General features: G+C 35.8%; 2 protein-coding genes across 10 annotated transcripts in view; one reads left to right on the forward strand and one right to left on the reverse strand.

Annotated features, from left to right (window-relative positions):
- Window positions 1-1,608, reverse strand: part of LOC106875801 (nucleolin) — a 16,487-nt gene extending 14,879 nt beyond the window's left edge. For 2 of the 4 annotated variants that reach the window (XM_052968203.2, XM_014924072.3), the window contains exon 1: window positions 1,469-1,608. In XM_052968203.2, coding sequence (XP_052824163.1) covers window positions 1,469-1,489 — 21 coding nt within the window. In that variant the 5' untranslated portion in view covers window positions 1,490-1,608. Of the gene's footprint in view, window positions 1-384 lie in introns of all 4 variants that reach the window. The other 2 variants (XM_089352913.1, XM_014924073.3) reach the window with 1 other exon arrangement.
- Window positions 1-19,696, forward strand: part of LOC106875808 (nucleolin) — a 21,490-nt gene extending 1,794 nt beyond the window's left edge. The window contains exons 1-14 of one of the 6 annotated variants that reach the window (XM_089352908.1): window positions 3,718-3,835; window positions 6,517-6,588; window positions 10,293-10,347; window positions 11,437-11,637; window positions 11,755-11,799; window positions 12,140-12,181; window positions 16,198-16,315; window positions 16,415-16,560; window positions 17,304-17,436; window positions 17,658-17,797; window positions 17,904-18,039; window positions 18,172-18,308; window positions 18,933-19,268; window positions 19,410-19,696. In XM_089352908.1, the coding sequence (XP_089209034.1) occupies window positions 3,815-3,835; window positions 6,517-6,588; window positions 10,293-10,347; window positions 11,437-11,637; window positions 11,755-11,799; window positions 12,140-12,181; window positions 16,198-16,315; window positions 16,415-16,560; window positions 17,304-17,436; window positions 17,658-17,797; window positions 17,904-18,039; window positions 18,172-18,308; window positions 18,933-19,268; window positions 19,410-19,450 (1,623 nt within the window). In that variant the 5' untranslated portion in view covers window positions 3,718-3,814 and the 3' untranslated portion in view covers window positions 19,451-19,696. Of the gene's footprint in view, window positions 1-3,717; window positions 3,836-4,043; window positions 5,011-6,516; window positions 6,589-10,292; window positions 10,348-11,436; window positions 11,638-11,754; window positions 11,800-12,139; window positions 12,182-16,197; window positions 16,316-16,414; window positions 16,561-17,303; window positions 17,437-17,657; window positions 17,798-17,903; window positions 18,040-18,171; window positions 18,309-18,932; window positions 19,269-19,409 lie in introns of those variants that run through there. The other 5 variants (XM_089352906.1, XM_089352909.1, XM_089352910.1 and 2 more) reach the window with 5 other exon arrangements.
- Window positions 19,697-21,508: the final 1,812 nt, after the last annotated feature.

A 21,508-nucleotide genomic window follows, 5' to 3' on the forward strand; every position in this document is an offset into this window, starting at 1 on the left:
TTTTTTTTTTTTTTTCATATTCATTCAAAGCAAGTTGCTTTACATCTATTACACTATCTTTCTTTTGTTTCTTGGCTCCGGTGAGGCGTCTCGGAACATTCAGGATGCGAATGTTCCGAGGCCTCTACCCACCCCCACCCCTGTTCGCGAGCGCGCGCTTTTTTCTTCTTCATATTCGCTCGCAGCAAGTTGTTTTACACCTATTAGAATATTTTAATTTTTTATTTCCCACCGGGTCAAACCCTTTAGTTTGACCGAATAATCTGACCATAATAATAAATCATTTCTCATTCATGACAAAGCAATTAAGATAACCGAACAACGTACAATGACAGACAACATAGAATTTAACAGTATATAACTTGAAAAGTGCATAATGATTACCTCATACCCCTTTTCATGGCGCAGCTTAGCCTTCACCGTAGACTCACAATACTGGTTAGTGGGTGTTGTTGCAGGTTGACACCAGCTTGCACACAAACCAGGAAATCCATTGCAGCATTCAGAATCATTTGCACGGTAACCATTTATCGAAACACGGCCAAATCAAAACGATATCGCAGCCAATGGCTTATATTTCGGTACCCCTCGAGCCAATGGCATTACCGACCGACACGCAAGGAACCACGACAGCCAAATTCACCGCATGGGTGAAAAAAAGGAACGTACCAAAGCGACACCATAATTGCGAAAATTTACCGAATCGAGATCTTGTTTTTGTTTAATCAGTATAATGTAATGATTAATCATTATTACAAATTATATTGTAAATTCTAAGTCTAAAATGCTTGATCTAGTAAAAAAAAAAACTCTCAACCAACTAATCGCGACGATAAAAAGTCTATAAAATTGTTTTTTAATGAATATTTACGGATGGACAATAAAAGTATCTCATTTTTTAAAATAAAGTTGTTATACTTTAGAGCTAATGCATAATGAAGTAGAAGTAGATTTAACTTCTTAAATCTCTGCAGCATTATGTTTAATTTCCTTTGATCATATATATTTATATGTGGTAATCTTCAAGTTTATATGTCATCTTTATCAATTCAAACTCGTGGATCAAGTAGTACCACCATACATTTCTTACTTCAACAATGGCCTATTTATCAACTGGATCATGTTTAAAATTGATATGCCTTTTCTATTTCAATGAAACAGCAATCAGATAAAGCAGTGAAAACTATTAAGGTTAAAAAAAAAACCGATATTTTTAATTATAACAAATAGTTATGTATTTGCCATTAGGTAAATTGAATTTTCTCAAAACTAGCTTTACCGATCGTTATTTTTGCTGCGATTTCTTTGTGAGAGATGCACTCCCATCTATAAATACTCTTAAACATGTGGATTCCGTCTATTTGCTTGGATTTCAGGTTTTATATTGCAATTCTAACCTGCTTATAAATAAATTGATATATTCAAAATATCTCGTCTCTAAATAAAAGAGGAAACCAACATAACATACCTTATTTTTTTTAGCAGCCATTTCACTTTGTTTTCTGGAATATTATATCGAACAAAAATGTCACTTGCTCTGAATTTTCTCTGTAAAAGAAGAATGAATACGTGTGCACAGTCTAATTCACTTTATGGCGTAGCCACTATGATATAGTTTCGTATTTACTGAATAAATATCTCCAGAATTTGATTTTGTTTTTATTATAGAGATAATGGTTGTTAGTAACGAAACAATTATTAATTCAAATTTCACCTAGACTACTTATTGCAGGCTAATATCATTCCAAAATATTACATTTAAGATTTTTTTTTTTTTATAACAATGAAGTACTGTATTTGAGATTTCAAAAGTTGGCGGAAGAGCAAATAAAAGTCAACTCTAATAATGCGTATGAAATCTCGAACGTCTATACACAACAGAGAAAGGAACCTTAAACTCAAGCAAAATGCACTATCGATAAAATGGCTGATGGGAAAATATCTCAGAGCGTATTCTGCATACTGGTATAGGAAGGGAAATAACTCCAATAAGATCAGTTGATCGAAATTGTTAGATAAGATAGACTGCGAAGATTAGAATGGATCCAGAATAGATTAGAATTGATTGGAATGGAGCTGCAGTTTAAAGCAACTAGAGAAAGCAACAGTAATTTTTCGGTCTTATCAGGCCTCATATTCTTTCTCATGAACTTACTGTTCTACAGACATTCATTTTGATTTAATTTCTTTCCCCCTCAAATCTAAGTTACATTGATTTATATATAATGTTCTATCATTAACTTTACTTTTATTTCAGATAAATGTAAAATCACACTATTTAACAACAGCAGCCAGTTACCATACTCTGTCCCCAAAACCCAGAACTTTTCACTCTGTCATATATTTAAGCCCATTCATGGCTTTATGTTTTTCAAGCCAAACCATCAAATCAGAGACACCTTTTAATAAATTTCTACTTCTTCTCTACAACTAATCAATTAGATGCACTTGTTTATATTCCCCACAAATTAGAACTAGTATCTTGTCTACATGTTTGTACTCTAAACTAGAATTTATCAATTTTACTTGGACACCTTATTCTACCTGTTTCACCTTCACCTGTATTATCCCAACTTCTTTCCTTTCATTTCTCTTCTTCAATTCCTTTTTTTTTTCAATATTGCCAATTATGATATATGTAGCAAATTTCATATTGTTTCTCAAATGCATTAACAATAACTAGTTCAAGAACAAAACAAAATTGCAATTCTTCAAAATTCTTGAAATAAATATTTGATACCATGCATTCACAGCATTGTTTAGTTAGTTTGTAGTTCCCCTTGTCATAACAAACTAAGACATGAATTATATTATATACTTACCAAAAAAGCCTCCTTCTGGAAACTTTTCTGTGACTCATTATGAGAAGGATATGTGTGTGTACATATGTATGTGCCTACATATATATATGTATGTATGTACATATGTATGTATGTACACCAACACATATATATATGTATGTACTCACACGTGTGTGTGTGTATGCAAGAGTGACACACTGAATTCATAACACAAAGTCGACCTCGACGGAATTTGAACTCAGAACGTAAAGACAGACAAAATACCGCTAGGCATTTCGCCTGGCGTGCTAACGTTTCTGCCAAGCTATTATCTGCCTCCGTCCCCTGTCTTTTACTGTAGCAAGTGTATTTATGTATTTTTCAAATCATTGTTTCAATTTATCTCAATCACTTAGTGTTAATTCTTTGAAATCCTATACTCTCTCCAGTCCTTGTAAGATGTTGTTATGGTTAATTTATGCTTCACTGATGAGGTCTAATAATATTAAAACATGTTCAGAGTTGTCATCGTACCAGCTCACTCTTCACTACATTCAATATTCAGTTAATTTTAATTTATCAAATTTCCAGGGTTGTCTCCCGGTCCTTTTATCTTCATTAGTCATTTGTTTTATTATAATGATTTTTTTACTCGTTACTATGGACAATGAAGAAAATAATTTTACTTATTTAATTACTATTTCTTCAGTTACGACATCAAGTTAGCGCCCATTTTGTCACTCGTAATTTGATATTACTCCAGCAGATTTTCAATAAATATATTTACATTGAGTAAAGGGTTCAATGAAATAACTTCAGCTTTTATTATCCAGCAATAAATGGTAATAAAATTAAAATTAATTATCAAATCAAATGCTGGAGATATTTATTCAATAGATACGAAACTACATGGTGGTGGCTATACCTTGCCACTGCTAAGTAAAGTGTACGTACAGCTTCGAGCTACAGTTACAGAGAACATTCATAGCAGCTGAACTTTTTATTCGGTATATTATCCCAGAAAACAAAGTGAAATGGCTGCTAGAAAGAATAAGGTATGTTACGATAGTTTCCTGTTTTATTTAGAGGCTAAAATCTTTTGAATACATAAAATTTATTTGTAAACGGGTTATATTTACAATATTAATCTTGAAGGAAATGGGAGTGTTAATATTTCTAAATCTCCCACAAATCACAAATAACTATAAGATCTCGTATAACTACATTATTTAGGAAATTATAAATATATATAAATATTTATATGTATTTATATATATTCATCTTATGACAAAATGCACGGATTCTGCTTAAAATGAAAAATATCAAGTACTTGTTTTAACCTAAATTTCTCACATCTTCATCTGATTGCTTATTTCCTAGAAATGGGAAAAGCAGATATATGCATTTATCTATATCATTTTATGTATATTCTTATATATAATATATATATGCATCCTTAATTTTAAACAACTTGGTTTAGTTTGTAAATAAAAGAGGCCATTGTTTGTAGAAGCTGTGAGAATTCAACGGTGGCACTTGATCCACGAGTTTGAACTGACAAAGACGACTACATACACATTCTAATATAGGTCAACTGAAATTAGCAGAACGTAATACGGCGATAGATTTAAGAAGTTAGGACTTCTTTGTGTATTATTATATTACTACATAAAATGCATTCCTGAGTACATATGGTTATGAAATTCTAATATTTTTTTCTCTAATTACCCTTTAGAAACAATAACGTTTAAAGCTTTTATCGTTGCGATTAGTGGAAGACTTTTATTATATCATTATTTAGGTCTTGTTCAGAATTAGAGGATCTAATTTGTAATAATGATTAATCATTACATTATACTGATTAAACAAAACAAGATCTCGATTCGGTAAATTTTCGCAATTATGGTGTCGCTTTGGTACGTGCGTCTTTTCACCCATGCGGTGAATTTGGCTGTCGTGGTTCCTCGTGTGTCGGTCAGTAATGCCATTGGCTCGAGAGCTACTGAAAATAAGCCATTGGCTGCGATATCGTTTTGATTTGGCCGTGTTTCGATAAATGGTTACTGTGCAAACATCAAGTGGTTATCGACTATCACATGATTCTGGATGCTGCAATGGATTTCCTGGTTTGTGTGCAAGCTGGTGTCAACCTGGTCTTACAACAACACCCACTAACCGGTATTGTGAGTCTACGGTGAAGGCTAAGCTGCGCCATGAAAAGGGGTATGAGGTAAACATGATGCACTTTTTCAGTTATATACTGTTAAATTCTATGTTGTCTGTCATTGCACGTTGCTCGGTTATCTTAATTGCTTTGTCATGAATGAGAAATGATTTCTTGTCATGGTCAGAATTATTCTCACGAGAGTTCGTTCTGTTAGCACAAACTATTTATTGTACAACACACCATTGTATCAAAAAGTTTACGCAATTGTGTGAGTGATACATCTTGTAGAATAGCCTGTTTATATATCAATTTTTATTTATTTATTTCAATTTGTTAACTTTTGATGTAACATTAAAATGTGGGCCCCAAATACGAAGATACGTCTGTTTGGGTAGCTTATGAGTTGTGTTTACTTCTGGTTTTCTTGTCTCAAACCACTTCAGATAAGTGAGCAAGGAATCGAAATAGGATGTCTTATCAACCATGACATTTGCAATTAAAATAACAAGAAACGTAACGAAGATAAGATTTTCAAAACGTGAAATTAACTGAAAATTTTGAGCAATCAATGTTGCATATTTTCTTTTCATAAACCCTTTTCTCGAACTGTGATATTCTTTCTAGCACAAAGAATCTGTTAACCATTGTGTTAAAATAATATATCGTTTGTCATTGTAAAATGTTTGGTTGATCCTTAAAATAGTTCACGAAATTCAGGCATCTTACTGAATTTTTAAGCAGTTATTCTCAGCTTATGAACTATTATATTTGTCTCGTTCATTAATAATTCATACTTAACGACAAAGAAATATTTTTCATGTTTTTTTTTTTCATTTTATTTAATATTGCCTATGGTCACTTCGTATTTTAGTGAATTTTATTTTCTAATGCTGATGAGTTTCATGACTATCATAAGGTCCAACCGATCTTGATCAGTGTGTAGATAGTAGTATTAGTGATGTTTTATTGAAATAATTTCTCTGCATTTTCTATATTTTGGGGAGATATGTGGAGGAAGGGCGGTGAACATAAGATTGAGATGCTTCCAGCGTAGTCTGTTAAGAGATGAACTTTCATTAAATATGTTTTAAAAAGTATTGCTATGGAAAACACGATTTTATGACGTTCTTTGCCAATCATGTGGAAGCAAGATTCAAGAGCAGAACGTGTTAAATGCTTTCGTGGTAGGAAATCGACCAACGCTAGAGAGTATTTGATAAATAAATTCAATACTAATTAGTCCCTTAAACACGAGTTCTCTAATAGTGAGACCAGAACCTCTTGGCGGTAATGAATTCAGATCTAGTATATATATTAAAAAAAAAACAACATAGAATCGCTGGATAAGTAATGCTGTGGTGAGAAATAGGCTTAGAAGGCTACTGCAGTTCAGAAGTATCATAGGCTTTTGTGAAGCATTCAGTTGGGGTACAATAATTTTATACAAAATATACTTAATACCTCGTTCAGAGATTTAACATATACTTATTTTGTTTGCTTATATTTTCTCTATGATGTACTTGAGTTTGAATATTTGTTTCAATTACTGACTTTTATAATTTGAACTAGAATCCAAAAAAGTCAGCTGAAGCTGAAGAATCTAATGAGGAGTCTTTTTCAGAACCAGAAGAAATGGATGCTGTAAGTTCATATATTCTATTTTTGTTTTCTTATTTCAAAGTTAATAAATATTAATATACTTATCATCATTTATTTTATGCCTCCCTTTCCATGTTGTCAAGGTTTGGACATATCATCATTGTCTCAGAATCACTACATGCCTAGATATTATCTTGCTTGTACATCTCATTTGGGGGGGGGGGGCTTCCTCTGGCAGGGTGCCTTACCCAACACCAACTATTTTAGGTGTACTGGGTGCATTTTATCATGGGACCAGCATCAGAGAGGTTATGTACTTGGTATGACTAAAATCCTCTCTACTCTGTGTTGTCTTCGTTATCCAATCACTTTATAGTGTGTTTATAAAAGTGTATTTTATTGTAGTACCAGCATTAGAAAAGTTGTCTTATACCTTGCAAAACTAAAGAGTTCTATGTAGTCTCTGTTCTTTCATAACAAACATAACCAAGAGTGTGATTAGATGCGTTCATCAAGAGGTTGAAAGAGGAGAGAGAGGTAGTATGATTGTGATGGAGTGAAACAGTAATAGAATGGTTGGGGAAGGAGTAATAGAAGAGAGACACTGATGACTATTTGTTGTTATTGATAAAGAGATTGAATAGAGAACAGCATGAGCAGTGTCAAGTAATAAAACTGGGTAAAAGAGAGTGACTAAAGGGCAGCATTAGAGATGGATGGGAGTGAAACTGATAAAAGTCAATGAAGAATTACATGTGTGGAGAATGGTGGTAAACAGTTGAGGGTGAAGATTCCATGCATGTTAACACAAGCATCATGATGGAAGAGAAGTGGCGTGGTAGATGTATGGTGGTGAGTGGATTGAATACAAACAAATCGAATGACATCTCTGGTTATATAGGCAGCATAGTGAAGTGAATATGATAGATGAGAGGCTAATGAATATGGTGGTAAATGGAGGTTTGGTCGGAATATAATAGGCAAAAGGTCCAATGATATATATTCCAGCTACTATCACCATCACCATTATTTTAAAAATCTGTTTTGCCATGCTTGCATAGTGGCCAGGTCTTCTGAGCACTGTGTGTTCCCATTTATCACTGTTCTTTGTCAACTTCTTCCTTAAGTTTAACTTCTTGAGATCAGTCTTCACCACTTCATCACTAAGTCTGACCGTTTTCATATACATTACATACCCACACCAGTACAATCTTCTTTCTTGCACACTTACCTAGTAAAGCAGGTTCATTTGATTTCTTTCCAGATATAGATGCTCTGCATTTAAGGTCTCTGTCTCACTATACAATCACCATACATTCTGCTCTTTGTTTTGAAAGAGAAACCCTTTGTTACCAACTGAAATAATAGCTTCCTGAACTTTCTATACTTCCCTTCTTACTCTAGTCACTTATGCTTTCAATACACCACTTCAACTACATCTAGGAGACTTCTCAGCATTTGAAAAAAATGTATTTCATGGGTATTATTACTAACTAACTTTATACATCTGCTACAAATGAAGTCTACCTTCTCTATCAGTCTGTCTATGGTCTTACAGCATCCCTTCTATGCCCATAGTTTACATTAAGTATACTGAATGGAATTCCTACTTAATAAAGTTTTAGTCTTTATCATATTTAGTTTGAGAAATCTCAATTCTAGATTTCATTTCCAGGTCTGGAATTTCTTCTCTAAATCTTCTATAGATTCAAATATAAGAAGTAGATCATCAATATACAGTAATATGTCTCAAAGACAGCCAGTTTTAAAGTCCTCTGTTTACAACCTGGAAGATTATAATAGATGCCTTTGTATATGGATTGTATGGCCCTTGCAAACCATTTGTCTTTCTTATTGACCACCAGATCACAGAACTTAGAACCTTGTCAGAGGACTTCTCCAGGTTGCCAAATGCCAAGCAAAGTGGTTTACTCCTATCTAAGTACTTCTACAGTTATTTCACTAGAGAGATGGTACAAATTTGTAGCACAAAATTGAATGCATCTCATCTAGGTTAATTTTCTTTCTAATTAATTCATTCTGCAATTTCCATGATCTGCCTTTTATATCCTTAATTTCACTTACAACTATATAATACTGTCAACTTTGCAGGGTTTACATGGAATACACCCTCTCTCTCCTGTACATTCTCTACATTTAACAGTCTCTTATAATAGTACTTCTTTGCCTCTTTCCATTTCATTTAGAGTAAGTGTACCATTATCATTTTGTATACTTTTCTCAATGACATCTTGATTTTCTCTCATTTACTACCTTCTAATCTGAAAGACTTCACATTCCCGAACCTATGAAAACCTCTTCATTTCAGCTCTGAATATCTGATGTTTAGCTTCTCTTCTGGTTGCTTGGTATTGCTCTTTGTTGTCTCTTTCCTGCAATTTTTCCAAACCTGTCTCTTTGCTTCAAGTATCTACAGTACTCCACCATTATATCACCTATCTAGCTATAGGCTTACACCAGCCACAGATCTGGTTTGTATCCCTCAGTATTTTGTATCATAAGAACTCTATTGTCCCCTGTTGTAGGTAGGTGTCTAGCACTTCTCTGAACCTATGACTGGTCATTGGCTCTTTGAGTGTCTACATCTTCAAGTTGGCTTATGCTATGAGTTTTCCTAGCTCTTACTCTGGGTACTTGTCTATGTTAGGTATTACATTTTTCAAAATCATTCGAGCGAGGTCATTGCCAGTGCTGCTGGACTGGCTCCCATGCAGGTGGCACGTAAAAAACACCTTTTTGAGCGTGGCCGTTGCCAGTACCGTGTAACTGGCCCTCATGCCGGTGGCACGTAAAAGCACCCACTACACTCTTGGAGTGGTTGGCATTAGGAAGGGCATCCAGCTGTAGAAACTCTGCCAGATCAGATTGGAGCCTGATGCAGCCTTCTGGCTTGCCAGTCCTCCGTCAAATCGTCCAACCCATGCTAGCATGGAAAGCGGACGTTAAACGATGATGATGATGCCCCACCTCCAGGAAGGCATGAAATCAATTTAGCTTGTGTATCCACTTGATTGGTCCTCTTCATGATGTTGGTGTTAGCAAATTGTTAGGTCATCAGTGTCACAGAATTCCAAGGCCTTGATTCTTTCTTATTCCTTAAACAATAACCATAGCCACAAAAGACATGGTATTACCCAACATATCCATTAACATCACCAGCTTTTATAAGGAGGTTAGTCATTCACTATTGAGGTATTCTGTAGGAGAGTCTCAGAACCAGCCCTTTTGTTCATCTATTAACTGATTGTAGGGTATATACAGAGATAACTGTCTCTCATTTTGTCCAAGACAAGACTTAACTTAATCATTCTATTACATATTCTGTGTGGCTCAGTTATTTTATCAATACATTTCTCTGCCAACAACATGCCTTTTCCACCCACATCATTGCTGCTATTAACCCAGGGGAATTTGTACCTGTGTTCCTTGCTTCTAAGGAAGCAGGCTGAGACCCCATTCCATCTTAGATCTTATTCACAACACTTTAGCATCTCTATGCTCTCTCTAGATTTAACTATTGTTGTAGTAGCTCTAAATTTTTTAACCTGGCAGGAAGAGGTATGAGTGGCTTGATGTTAATTTTCTACAAAAGTTGGTGCAATTGCTGTCAACAGACTCACAGTGTCAGATGTTTCTGTTGATTTAAAAAAATTTATTTCTTTATATGAATTTTTATTGTTTTATATATGTTTTTTGATTTCTTCCTTTTCTTTTTTTTTTTTTAGGAAGTTGCAGACGTTCCAAATGTTAATGTGTTAAAACAAAATAACGATTCACCTGGTAAGATTTGGTTAAGATATTTGTATTTCAATTACTCACTGTGTTTGTGCTTCATTAGACTTACGTTACAGAAATAATTCACTCATACACAATTTTGCAATACGTCCTGGCTTAATGACAAACATTTTCTCATGCACTATTAGAGTTTCAGACTGAGATAACACATTTAGGTGGGATAGGAAACAGTTACTGAAAGATATTGTGTTCTGTTGTGTTGTCATTTATTTATTTCTTTGTATTTATTTTCCAAGAACAGTCTACGTGGCTTTTTTTTTTTAGGGCTTCAGAGGCTGGTGAGGAAAAATTATTCCAATTGCTTCTAGCAGAGTGGATTCTGCTAAAGTGAGAGCCCAGGTTTTGGTGTTAACCCAGGTCACACAAGTTTCAGTTTGTCCAGTTTCTGTAATACAACTTCTCTCTATCCAAGACTGTGGTAGATGACACTTAAGTGACTCACAGTGAGATGAAGCTAAGCAAGTGAAAATTGAATTACTTGATAATGTAGTCATACCTGCTAATTGAAGTGGAGGCGCAATGGCCCAGTGGTTAGGGCAACGGACTCGCGGTTTCGATTCCCAGACCGGGCGTTGTGAGTGTTTATTGAGCGAAAACACCTAAAGCTCCACTAGGCTCCGGCAGGGGATGGTGGCAAACCCTGCTGTACTCTTTTACCACAACTTTCTCTCACTCTTACTTCCTGTTTCTGTTGTGCCTGTAATTCAAAGCGTCAGCCTTGTCACGCTGAATATCCCCGAGAACTACGTTAAGGGTACACGTGTCTGTGGAGTGCTCAGCCACTTGCACGTTAATTTCACGAGCCGGCTGTTCCGTTGATCGGATCAACTGGAACCCACGACGGAGTGCCAACAACCTGCTAATTGAATTTCCCACACATTTAGATATTTTTTCGTAATTTGGATTTGTTGTAAATCATATCAATGTGTTTTGATATGTGAAATATAGTGTATTACTTTGTAGACTGTTGTAGTTTATAAGAGATACTAGTATTGTAAGATAGTGGATTTTTTTGCCTTGAATACATTATACTGATTCAGTCTTCAATGTTGTCTGTCTTTGTTTTGTATGCAGCAAAAGGAGATGAAGAATTTGGCGACAGTGAGGCAGATGGGAAGGAAAGTATTGAAGATGAGGAGAGTGAGAGTAATGAAGGTGAGGAGGCACAGGACGATGAGGAGGAGGAGGATGAAGCAGCAGTAAAAAATACTACACCAGCTGCTGAGTCAGGTCATTCTGATGAAGAGAATTCTAACGAGGAAAATTCTAATGAAGGTATATGATGGTCTTTTATTCTGATTGCTGATAAAATAAACTAGATCTTGGTAGATAGTTTCACTGAGGAATATGTTTCTTTTCTAATATTTAACTAAAACTCATCTTCTGCTTTAGAACCAGATGATTCCCCTAATTCAAAAGCTAATGGAAAATCTAATGGTAAGTCATTTCTGTTGGCTTGTTTTCTCTACTCCTACCATTCAGTAGTTTCTCTCAGTTTGATCACTTTTTATTTGCTAATTTAATTGGTGTTGCATATTCAAAATGTTTGCTACATGTTTGCATAATGCTATTTAATATACTGACTACAAATAAATTTGTATGGTTTGTACATAAAGTTAAATTTGTATATACTTTAATTTCTCTGTTGATGAATGTTTGTTAGTATTTCATAATTATGATGGACATGGTTTTGTTTCCATCATCAAATAGTTTGAAATAGAATCTTAATGATATTGGATGTACTTATAATTTTCTTTTTTTTTTTTAACTACACCAGGTGAGAGAGAAGCCAAGAAGCGTAAGAAAGAAGTTGATGATGGTAAGATGATTTGAATTTTGAAAGATTAGTGTGTGTGTGTGTGTGTGTGTGAATGATGAAGTCTACTTAGAGAATATTTTGTATTGTTGACTTCTAAATACTGTGTTTTAATAAAAAAAAGATTTCATACTCAACATTGTTTGTGAGTTACTGCTGGCACCTTTTTTGATTGTTATGAAAGTAGGCTGAGGCTGAATCTTTATTGCTGTATCAACTAAGAAATAAGATAATTTCAGTTTTAACTCTTACATCAACAACGATGTTGGGGTTTTGAATCAATAATTGTTCTAATAATCATATTCCCTGCAAGATGATGGTGGCACTTTATATGTGTAGACAAGCCATGTAAAAAGCACTGGTGCTGGTGACATCTTAAAAGCACCAGAGCTGGTGCCACATAAAAAAGCACCCAGTGCACTCTGTAAAAGCAACCAGCTGTAAAGGCATCCAGCATTAGGAAAGGCATCCAGCTGTAGAGACCAAATCAAAAACAGATGGAATCTGGTGCAGCTCTTGGTGTTGCCAGTTCTTGTCAAGCCATCCAACCCATGCCAGCATGGAAAATGGACATTAAATGAAGATGATGAAATATAGCAGTGCTCACTTCAGCAGTTTGTGCCAATAATAATAGATGAATAAATAAAAATAAGAACAAAAATAATTAAATTGTCAGATATGTCAATGGTTGATTCCAATTTCAAATTAATAATAAATTGTTTAGCATTCAACAATAAAAATAATATGAATTTTGTATGACAACATGTATCAATTTAATAAAATGTTATTATGTAATTTAAAATAACAATAATGATGACTGTTTATGATGGCAAGTATCACATCAGTGTTCAGAAATTGTAGTAATGACAGTGGCTCCTAATCAGGATGATGGTGGTAAATCAAATTCATCCAATACTTGACAATCCTGTAAACTAAATCTGATACTCTTTATATTGACTCTTGGATCTGAAGTTTTGGTAATCCATCAGCATTTTTGTGTGATTTTGAAGCTTTATATTCATCATCATCATCATTTAGCATCTGCTTTCCATGCTGGCATGGGTTAGACAGTTTGACTTGAACTATTAAGCTGGAACGCTGCACCATGTTCCAGTCTGATTTGGCATGGTTTCTACAGTTAGATGCCCTTCCTAATGCCTACCATTCCAAGAGTGTAATGGGTGCTTTTTATGTGCCACTGACACAGGTGCCAATTACATGACACCAGCATCAGCCATGACTATGATTTCACTTGGCTTGACTTGACAATTCTTCTCAAGCACAGCATATCACCAAAGGTCTCGGTCACCTGTCATTGCTTCTGTGAGGCCTAATGTTCAAAGATCATGTTTCACCACCTCGTCTCATGTCTTCTTGAGTCTACCTCTTCCACAGATTCCCTCCACAGAGATCAGCACTTCTTTACACAGCTGTCCTCATCCATATGCACCACATGGCCATACCAGCACAGTCGTCTCTCTTACACACTACATCTGATGTTTCGTACCTAACTTTTCACTCAAGATGTTCACACTCTGTCATACATGCACACTGACATTGCACATCCAGCAAAGCATACTAGTTTCAATTCTTTCAAGCTCATGCATGTCCTCAGCAGTCACAGCCCGTATTTCACTGCTGTGTAGCATGGCTGTTTGCACACGGGCATCATACAATCTGCCTTTTACTCTGAGGGAGAGGCTTTTAGTTACCAACAAAGGTAGGAGCTTTCTGAACTTTGCCCAGCCTCTTCTTATTCTGGCAGCTATGCTCTTGAAGCATCCACCTCCACTGCTGACTTGGTCATTTAGATAGGGGAAACTATCAATTACTTCTAGGTACCCCCCACCTACCATTTGATGGAGTCTATTTTCTGTGCATTTTTAGTGTTTATTGTACTTGTGCATCTGCCATGCACAAATACTATTTTCCCTGTTAACCTTCCTCTGATATTGCTGCACTTCTTGTGTATCCATAGCTTGCACCAGGTACATCTTACAGAGTTTCTACCTGCATCTTTTCTACATATTGAGCAGGGCCATCTACCTGAAGGGATTTCTAATTTGTCCTCTTTTCTACTAAGACTTTGGTTTTTATTAAATTAACTCTAAGGCCCTTTGATTCTAGACTTTGCTTCCACATCTGAAATTTCTTTTCCAGTTCTGGTAGTGATTCAGTTATAAGAACAAGGTCATCAGCAGCCTGACTTAAATTCCTCTGTTATTGCCTAGAGGACTGATGAACAAGAGGGTGCTAAGCACCAATCCTTGGTGGACCCCTATTTGTACTCTGAATTCATTGCTATACTTGTTGCCAACCATCACCTTACTGACAGCATCCCTGTACATAGTTTGTACAGCTCTCACAAACCACTCATCTATCCTTAGTTTATGCATTGGCCACCAGATAAGGGAGCAGGGAACCCTGTTGAAAGCTTTCTCTATGTCAACAAAAGTCAAGTATATAGGGTTATTTTTGGCTTGGTACTTCTGCAGCTGCCTTACCAGAAATATAGCACCAGTGGTGCTCCTCCCTGGCACAAAATCAAATTGCATCTCATCTACACTAACTCTCTTCCTAATTAGTTGGGCTATGACCCTCTCTGTAACTTTCAATACCTGATCTAAAAAATTTACAGCTCTGTAATTATTTGTCTTAGGTATCACCTTTACCTTTGTAGCAGTTGGCTATGATGCTGCTACACCAATCTTTAGGGATGACTCCCTCATGTACAACCTGATTAACTATATGGGTGATTAAGCCATAACCCACACTGCAAGATATTTTAAGCATCTCAACAGTGATTCCTGAAAGGCTGGGGGCTTTTCTGGTCTTCATGGCTTCATCTATCAGACTCCTGTCTATTTTGATTGCTGGTCCCTCTGTTGTATCCACAGTAGGTAGACTCTCCTCCTCCCGAAAGTTTGCTACATTTAGTAGCCTTTCATAGTGGCACTTTCAAGCTTCTTTCGTTGCAGGTGAACTATCATCCATGTGAATACACTTCTCTCCAACAATATCACAATTTTCCCTGGCACACTGACTTGCAAGAAAAAGCACTTCAAGCCACTGGCCTTTGCGCTGCATAACATTGGCAAGCTTTTTTCCTTTCTGCTTCACCCCCTAGCTAAGTATACCTGCCTCCTAGCTGCCTGATGTAGCTTCTTGCTACCACCACACTTCCAGTTCTTCGAAGCCTGTTTCTTTGTTCTAATGGCCCTGTCAACTACACTGTTCCATCATCACGTTAACCTAGGTCCAGTTGGGATTTTGCACTAACCATAAATTTGGTGTATGGCTCTCAGCAAGTTGTCTCGTAGGAACTTCCAGTTATAAACTGTCCCACGTCTGTAACTCCTCCTCTTTCTCATTAAATGCTTCAGTTAGGATGTCTCTAAATCTCTAACTATTCAAAGGATCCTTAGGCTTCTGTGTCCTTTTTTCCAAACTGGCTTGCTTCTTGGTTTCTTTCATGCCTGTGCCTTGAAGTCACTACTGAGTAACCTATGCCGAGGGGTTGTATATTTGTATGATGCCATTAAAATCACCCAGCATTACTGTTGAAATGTAAGTCATCATCATCATCGTTTAACGTCCGCTTTCCATGCTAGCATGGGTTGGACGATTTGACTGAGGACTGGCAAGCCAGAAGGCTGCACCAGGTTCCAATCTGATCTGGCATAGTTTCTACAGCTGGATGCCCTTCCTAACGCCAACCACTCCGAGAGTGTAGTGAGTGCTTTTACGTGCCACCGGCATGAGGGCCAGTCACACAGTACTGGCAATGGCCACGCTCAAAAGGTGTCTTTTTATGTGCCACCTGCACGGGAGCCAGTCCAGCGGCACTGGCAACGACCTCACTCGAATGATTTTATAACGTACCACCATAAAAGTGTATTTTTGTCTCCTGAGAATATGTATTAGTTTTTGTTGTTGGAGATTAATTTAAAATGTTTTCCATATGAGTATTGATTTAAGTTATGAAGACTGAATGTTATACTTTTTCTAATCCATTATAGAACCAGTGACAGTTCTGTGTAGAAATGTTCCTCTGGAAGTGACTGCTGAGAAATTTGAGAAATTTCTTAAGAAGAAAGGAATTGAATTTGCATCTGTCCGTAAACAAGACAATAAAAAGTGTGTATTAGATTTATTTATTACCCATTTTATGTTTGTTTTTCTGTGCTTTTTGCTACTTCTTTGTCATTCATTTTTTTTTGTATTCTTCTTTTATAGGTTTGCACATATCGACTTAGCTAATCCTGATGACCTTGAGGCAGTCCTAGCCATGCAGGATATTGAATTTAAAGGGTCTATATTGATATTTGAAAAGGGTAAGCCCATGGGAGCATCAAAACCAGAAAGAACAGACAGAGATAAGGGTATGTTTATCTTCTCTATGCATATGAATGTAATTGTAAAATATTTGTGAGTTTAGATTGGCTTTGTAAGACAATATACAAGCTCTATCTATCAAATGTATTGCTATGTTTTGCATAGCAATTAGTCTTTGCTGTTATTCTATGTAGCTTTTGAAATGGAATAAAGTAAAGTAAATAATCAGGGTTTCTTTTTTAGTTTTGAGAAAACCTACTGAAGTCTGGTCTCTTCTAAAAAAAATTTGGAAGAGAAATATTTTAAGTTTCACTCTATTGTCTTTCTGGATATCATTGCATTCACTTCTGCTGCCTGACATTATTTAAACCCTTGTAACTTGAAGCATCTGGTTCAACCTGTCATGTGCTATGTTTGCTACATTTTTTTTTTATCTGCTGCTATCCAAAAATTGTTCAATTTCAGGTTCTTTATTTCTAAACCTGAAGCTTATAAAGTTTTAAAGATAATATATTATGGAAATAAGAGGAAAATAAAGATTTAGAAAAAATTAGAGAATAAAATTCACATTATAAGAATACTGGACAGTACACGGCAAGTGTTTGTCTAGTGAAATTGTTAATACTAATGCAGTAATAATTTACATCAATGTCTTGATTTCAGTATGAATAGGTAAACTTGAGTTGTCTCAGATACTCGGGTAACATTTGAGTTAATTATACAAAATGCCTTTTCCTATTCTCTGAACAATATAATTTCAGTTATAAACTTTTTTTTTTCTTTTTTCCAGATGATTCAAAATCACTATTTGTGAAGAACTTGTCCTATGATGATTCAGAAGAGAGTATTAGGAACAGTCTGATGGAAATATTTCCCGATGCCCGAAATGTCCGAATTCCATGCAAGAGAGATACGCATAGAGGGTAAGTTTACTGAGATGGTTTTATTGAAATTATGCTTACCAGTTAGACAATCACATATTTAGATATTCTCTTTTCAGTAGTATCAGATGTGTTTTGCAACACAGTTTTCCATTTAGCAAATGTAAAAGGCACATTAATTTAACTAGTAAGGGTTGGTACAAGCAAGTTTTATATCAAAACATTATTTCCTAAATGTAATATGTGTGTCTTTGTTTCTTCAGGTTTGCCTATGTTGAGTTTGATACTGCTGAAGAAGTAAAGGATGCCATTGAAAACAAACAAGGGGTTGAATGTGGGGACCGAAAATTGTACTTAGACTATGCAGGAGGTACTTCACGGCAAAGGAGAGGTTTTAGAGATGGTAATTTTTCTCCTTTATTAAACTTTCATTTGATAGAAATTAAATGATTTACTTTGAATTAACTTCATTTTATGCATGTATTTTCTTTTCTCTTTGTCAATTTAAGATCAACCTGAAGAATCCAATGTGCTACTAGTGAGAAATCTATCCTATGAGACAACAGAAGATTCTTTGCGATCATATTTCAGAGATGTTACTGCTGTACGAATGCCAATATTTTCAGATTCAGGAAAACCAAAAGGGTGTGTAAAATGACTTTGTTATTTATAAGCAAGTTAACATTTGTTCATGATATAGTGTATTATTTGTTTGATTTTGGTATAATTAATTATTTTCAAAGTGGAATTTTCCATCTTTTAAAATTTCTATTTTAGAATTGCGTTTGTGGAATTTGAGTCTGTATCAAAAGCAAAAAGTGCTTTGAACAAATATGATGGTACTGATATTGATGGCAGAACTGTTTCCTGCTGTTTTGCAAGAAACAGAGGTGACAATGATGGCAGAAATCGAGGTACAGTAGCTTTTGATATTATCTCATTTTGTTAAGACCTATTGTGAATGAAATGTTAAGGTACATTCTGTCAGATATTTTAAAAAAGGAGAAACTAATTGTGTATGATGTGTATTTGAGTAAAATTTGACTAACACGTGGCCAACCAAACCCACTTTATGTCATATTTTCTTTTTGCACCAGCAACCTCATTTCGTTATAAATTTAAACATTTTTTAAAACTATGTATATGTTTCAATTCACTATATAAACTTACCACATTGATGTATACCATGAGTGTCGCTGGTGACTCCCGCAGTACAGAATAAATATTATATCAGTTCTGTACTGTGGGAATCACCAGTAACACATATGGTAGGCAAAGTGTTCAGTATAATGTAATATTGTTTATCGGGATTTTTTCTGCAGCTTTTAGGCTACATGCATATTACTAAAATTATATTTAAATAATTAGACCTTTATAAGTTTAGGTATCTAAGTATAAAGTTGTCATTTATGGGGTCGAGTCAACACAGGGAAATGTTGATAGTTAATTCATTTTTTGTAGTTCCAATATAAGTATGATGAAATCCTGTTCTTGAAAGTCAACTGCTATGGTTTTCTGAATTTTAACTTTATTTGCAGGTTATGCTGGAAGACGCAGTGGCGGTTATGGCGGACGCAGTGGAGGTTATGGTGGCTATAGTAGTGGTGGTGGTGGCGGTTATGGTGGTCGCAGTGGTGGTTATGGCGGCCGAAGTGGTGGTTATGGTAGTGGTGGCTATGGTGGTGGTGGCTACGGTAGTGGTGGCTATGGCGGAGGTGGCTATAGCAGTAGACGTAGTGGAGGAAGCTACGGTGGCGGTGGAGGCTATGGTGGTGGTGGTTATGGTGGCGGCGGAGGCTACGGCAGTGGTGGTGGAGGTTACGGCAGCAGCTATAGTCGAAACAGAGGTTATAGTGGCGGACGAAACAGTATTGGTATATAAACCATTTTTTTTTTTTTTTTTTCGTTTTGCATTTTAGTTTGAAGTTTGAGATAGATAATTGAGTATTTATTTCCTAATTGCAATATTGTCTAAACAATTTTATTTTTGTTTTATGTTTTGTTTTTTTTTAAAGGAACGGGTAAGAAAAGGACTTATAGTGATAGCGACAGATGAGATTTAACATCTTGGATGAGACAGCTGTGGCTTCCGTTGTTATTGGGTGTTAGATGGTGATATCTTCTTTATTTTTTTTTTTTTTTTTTACATTCAATCACAACCACATCCACATCCAGTGACTGCAGAAAAGTCACTTTTATTCAGTTCTTAACATATGTGGTTTCACTTGTATATAGCCATGAATTTTTGCACTACTGATATTGTATGTAAACTTACTCTGATTAAAAAACATCAAAATATTCACTTCTTGTTTTGCCTGTAAATAATTTCTGTAGTTACTAACTAGAGTAACAAATCTTTATTAACCTTTCACCTGAAATTGCTTGTTCTAAAATGCTTATATTTAAACTGGTCATATCCAGCCCAAATATTCTACCTGTCTTGTGTTCAAACTGATCAGATCCAGCCCTCATGCCTACTCCATAGTGTCATTCTAAAAATAAGCAATCACATCTACAAGATAATGCATGGTTAATTCAAAATAATGTCAACATTTGACAAAGTAATCTGAATGCTAACAAGTTAAATAAATATGTCATAGAAGGAACGAATATATGAGTTGTCAGCTGGTCAACATCATAGGCTTCTGTGCCAGTGGAACATAAATAGCATCATTTGAACATGATCGTTACCAGCGTCGCCTTACTGGTACTTGTGCCGGTGGCATGTGAAAAAACATTCGAGCGAGATCATTGCCAGTGCCGCTGGACTGGCTCCTGTGCAGGTGGCACGTAAAATACACCATTTTGAGCGTGGTTGTTGCCAGTACCGTCTGACTGGCCTTCGTGCGGGTGACACGTAAAAGCACCCACTACACTCTCTGAGTGGTTGGCGTTAGGAAGGGCATCCAGCTGTAGAAACTCTGCCAAATCAGATTGGAACCTGGTGTAGCTATTTGGTTCGCCAGTCCTCAGTCAAATCGTCCAACCCATGCTAGCATGGAAGGCGGACGTTAAACGATGATGATGATGTTTTCACTAATGACTGTCAGTGAAAACATCAGTGAGTTCATATGTAACTTAGTGATTGTAAATCATACAAACCAGTTCAGTTAATATCATTATGTATAGCAATTTGTGGTATTTGCTTTGCAGATGGCTATTGTTCAGCAATAAGGTCTTGGTTCAGTTTAAAAGAAATGAGATAGTTATTGTGTATAGAAAGGTTGAATACTGGGATTCTTAAGAGTGAAAAATATTAATTTACTCACAGAAGTGGATACTGAATGTTTGTCTACTCCTGGTTGTATATGACTGGAAATTGAAACATTATTGTCCACTTTTCCATGCTTGCAGCTTTTCTACAGCTGGATGTCCTTCCTGTTGTTAACCTTCACCTGTTTCCAAGCCAGGCAACATCTTATTGCCAGACATGTATGTGCAGAATATTGGAGATGATTGACACTTATTTACAAGGTTATCCTGCTTATTGTGTTCTCTTCATGGAAGATCCAGCTGGGTCGATAACTTGTGTTGGTCAGCTGTATGGTCGTGGTAGGTAAGGTATCATGAGTATGGGGACTGGCTGGACTCTGCTGTGCAGGTTGCCCAAAAGGCCTCAGAAGTATACTAACAGATGGTGAATGCCTCCCACATAATGTCAAGACAATACACACACATTCACACAACAGTTTCAGCTTCTGTAACCAGATCCACTTGCAAGGCTTTGGTCATCCCAAGTTCAAGTCACTTACTGAAGGTGCTATGCAGTGGACCTGAATCCAAAACCATGTGGTTGGAAGTGCTAACAGGTATTTTTTATAGTTTTAAAGCAGGGGTTTTCAAGCTGTGGTCTGCAAAAACAAGACAGGGGGTCCATGGACAGCAAATACTTTTTATGGGCAATTTGATTTTATATATGCTTTTTAATCGAAATCTTTTAATTGACAATAAACCTATTTGCTAAATACTGTTAAATAAATAAATGTAAAAATATGTTATTTTAAGCAAATATTTTTGTATAAATTTCATAGCGTTTATAAGGGGGTCCCTAAGATAAAGCCTGAAATATAAAGGGGTCTGCAAGTCAAAAAGTTTGAAAACCCCAGTTTTAAAG

This window comes from Octopus bimaculoides, chromosome 5 (assembly GCF_046866305.1).
Source record: "Octopus bimaculoides isolate indiv1 chromosome 5, ASM4686630v1, whole genome shotgun sequence".
Classification (NCBI taxonomy): Eukaryota; Metazoa; Mollusca; class Cephalopoda; order Octopoda; family Octopodidae; genus Octopus; species Octopus bimaculoides.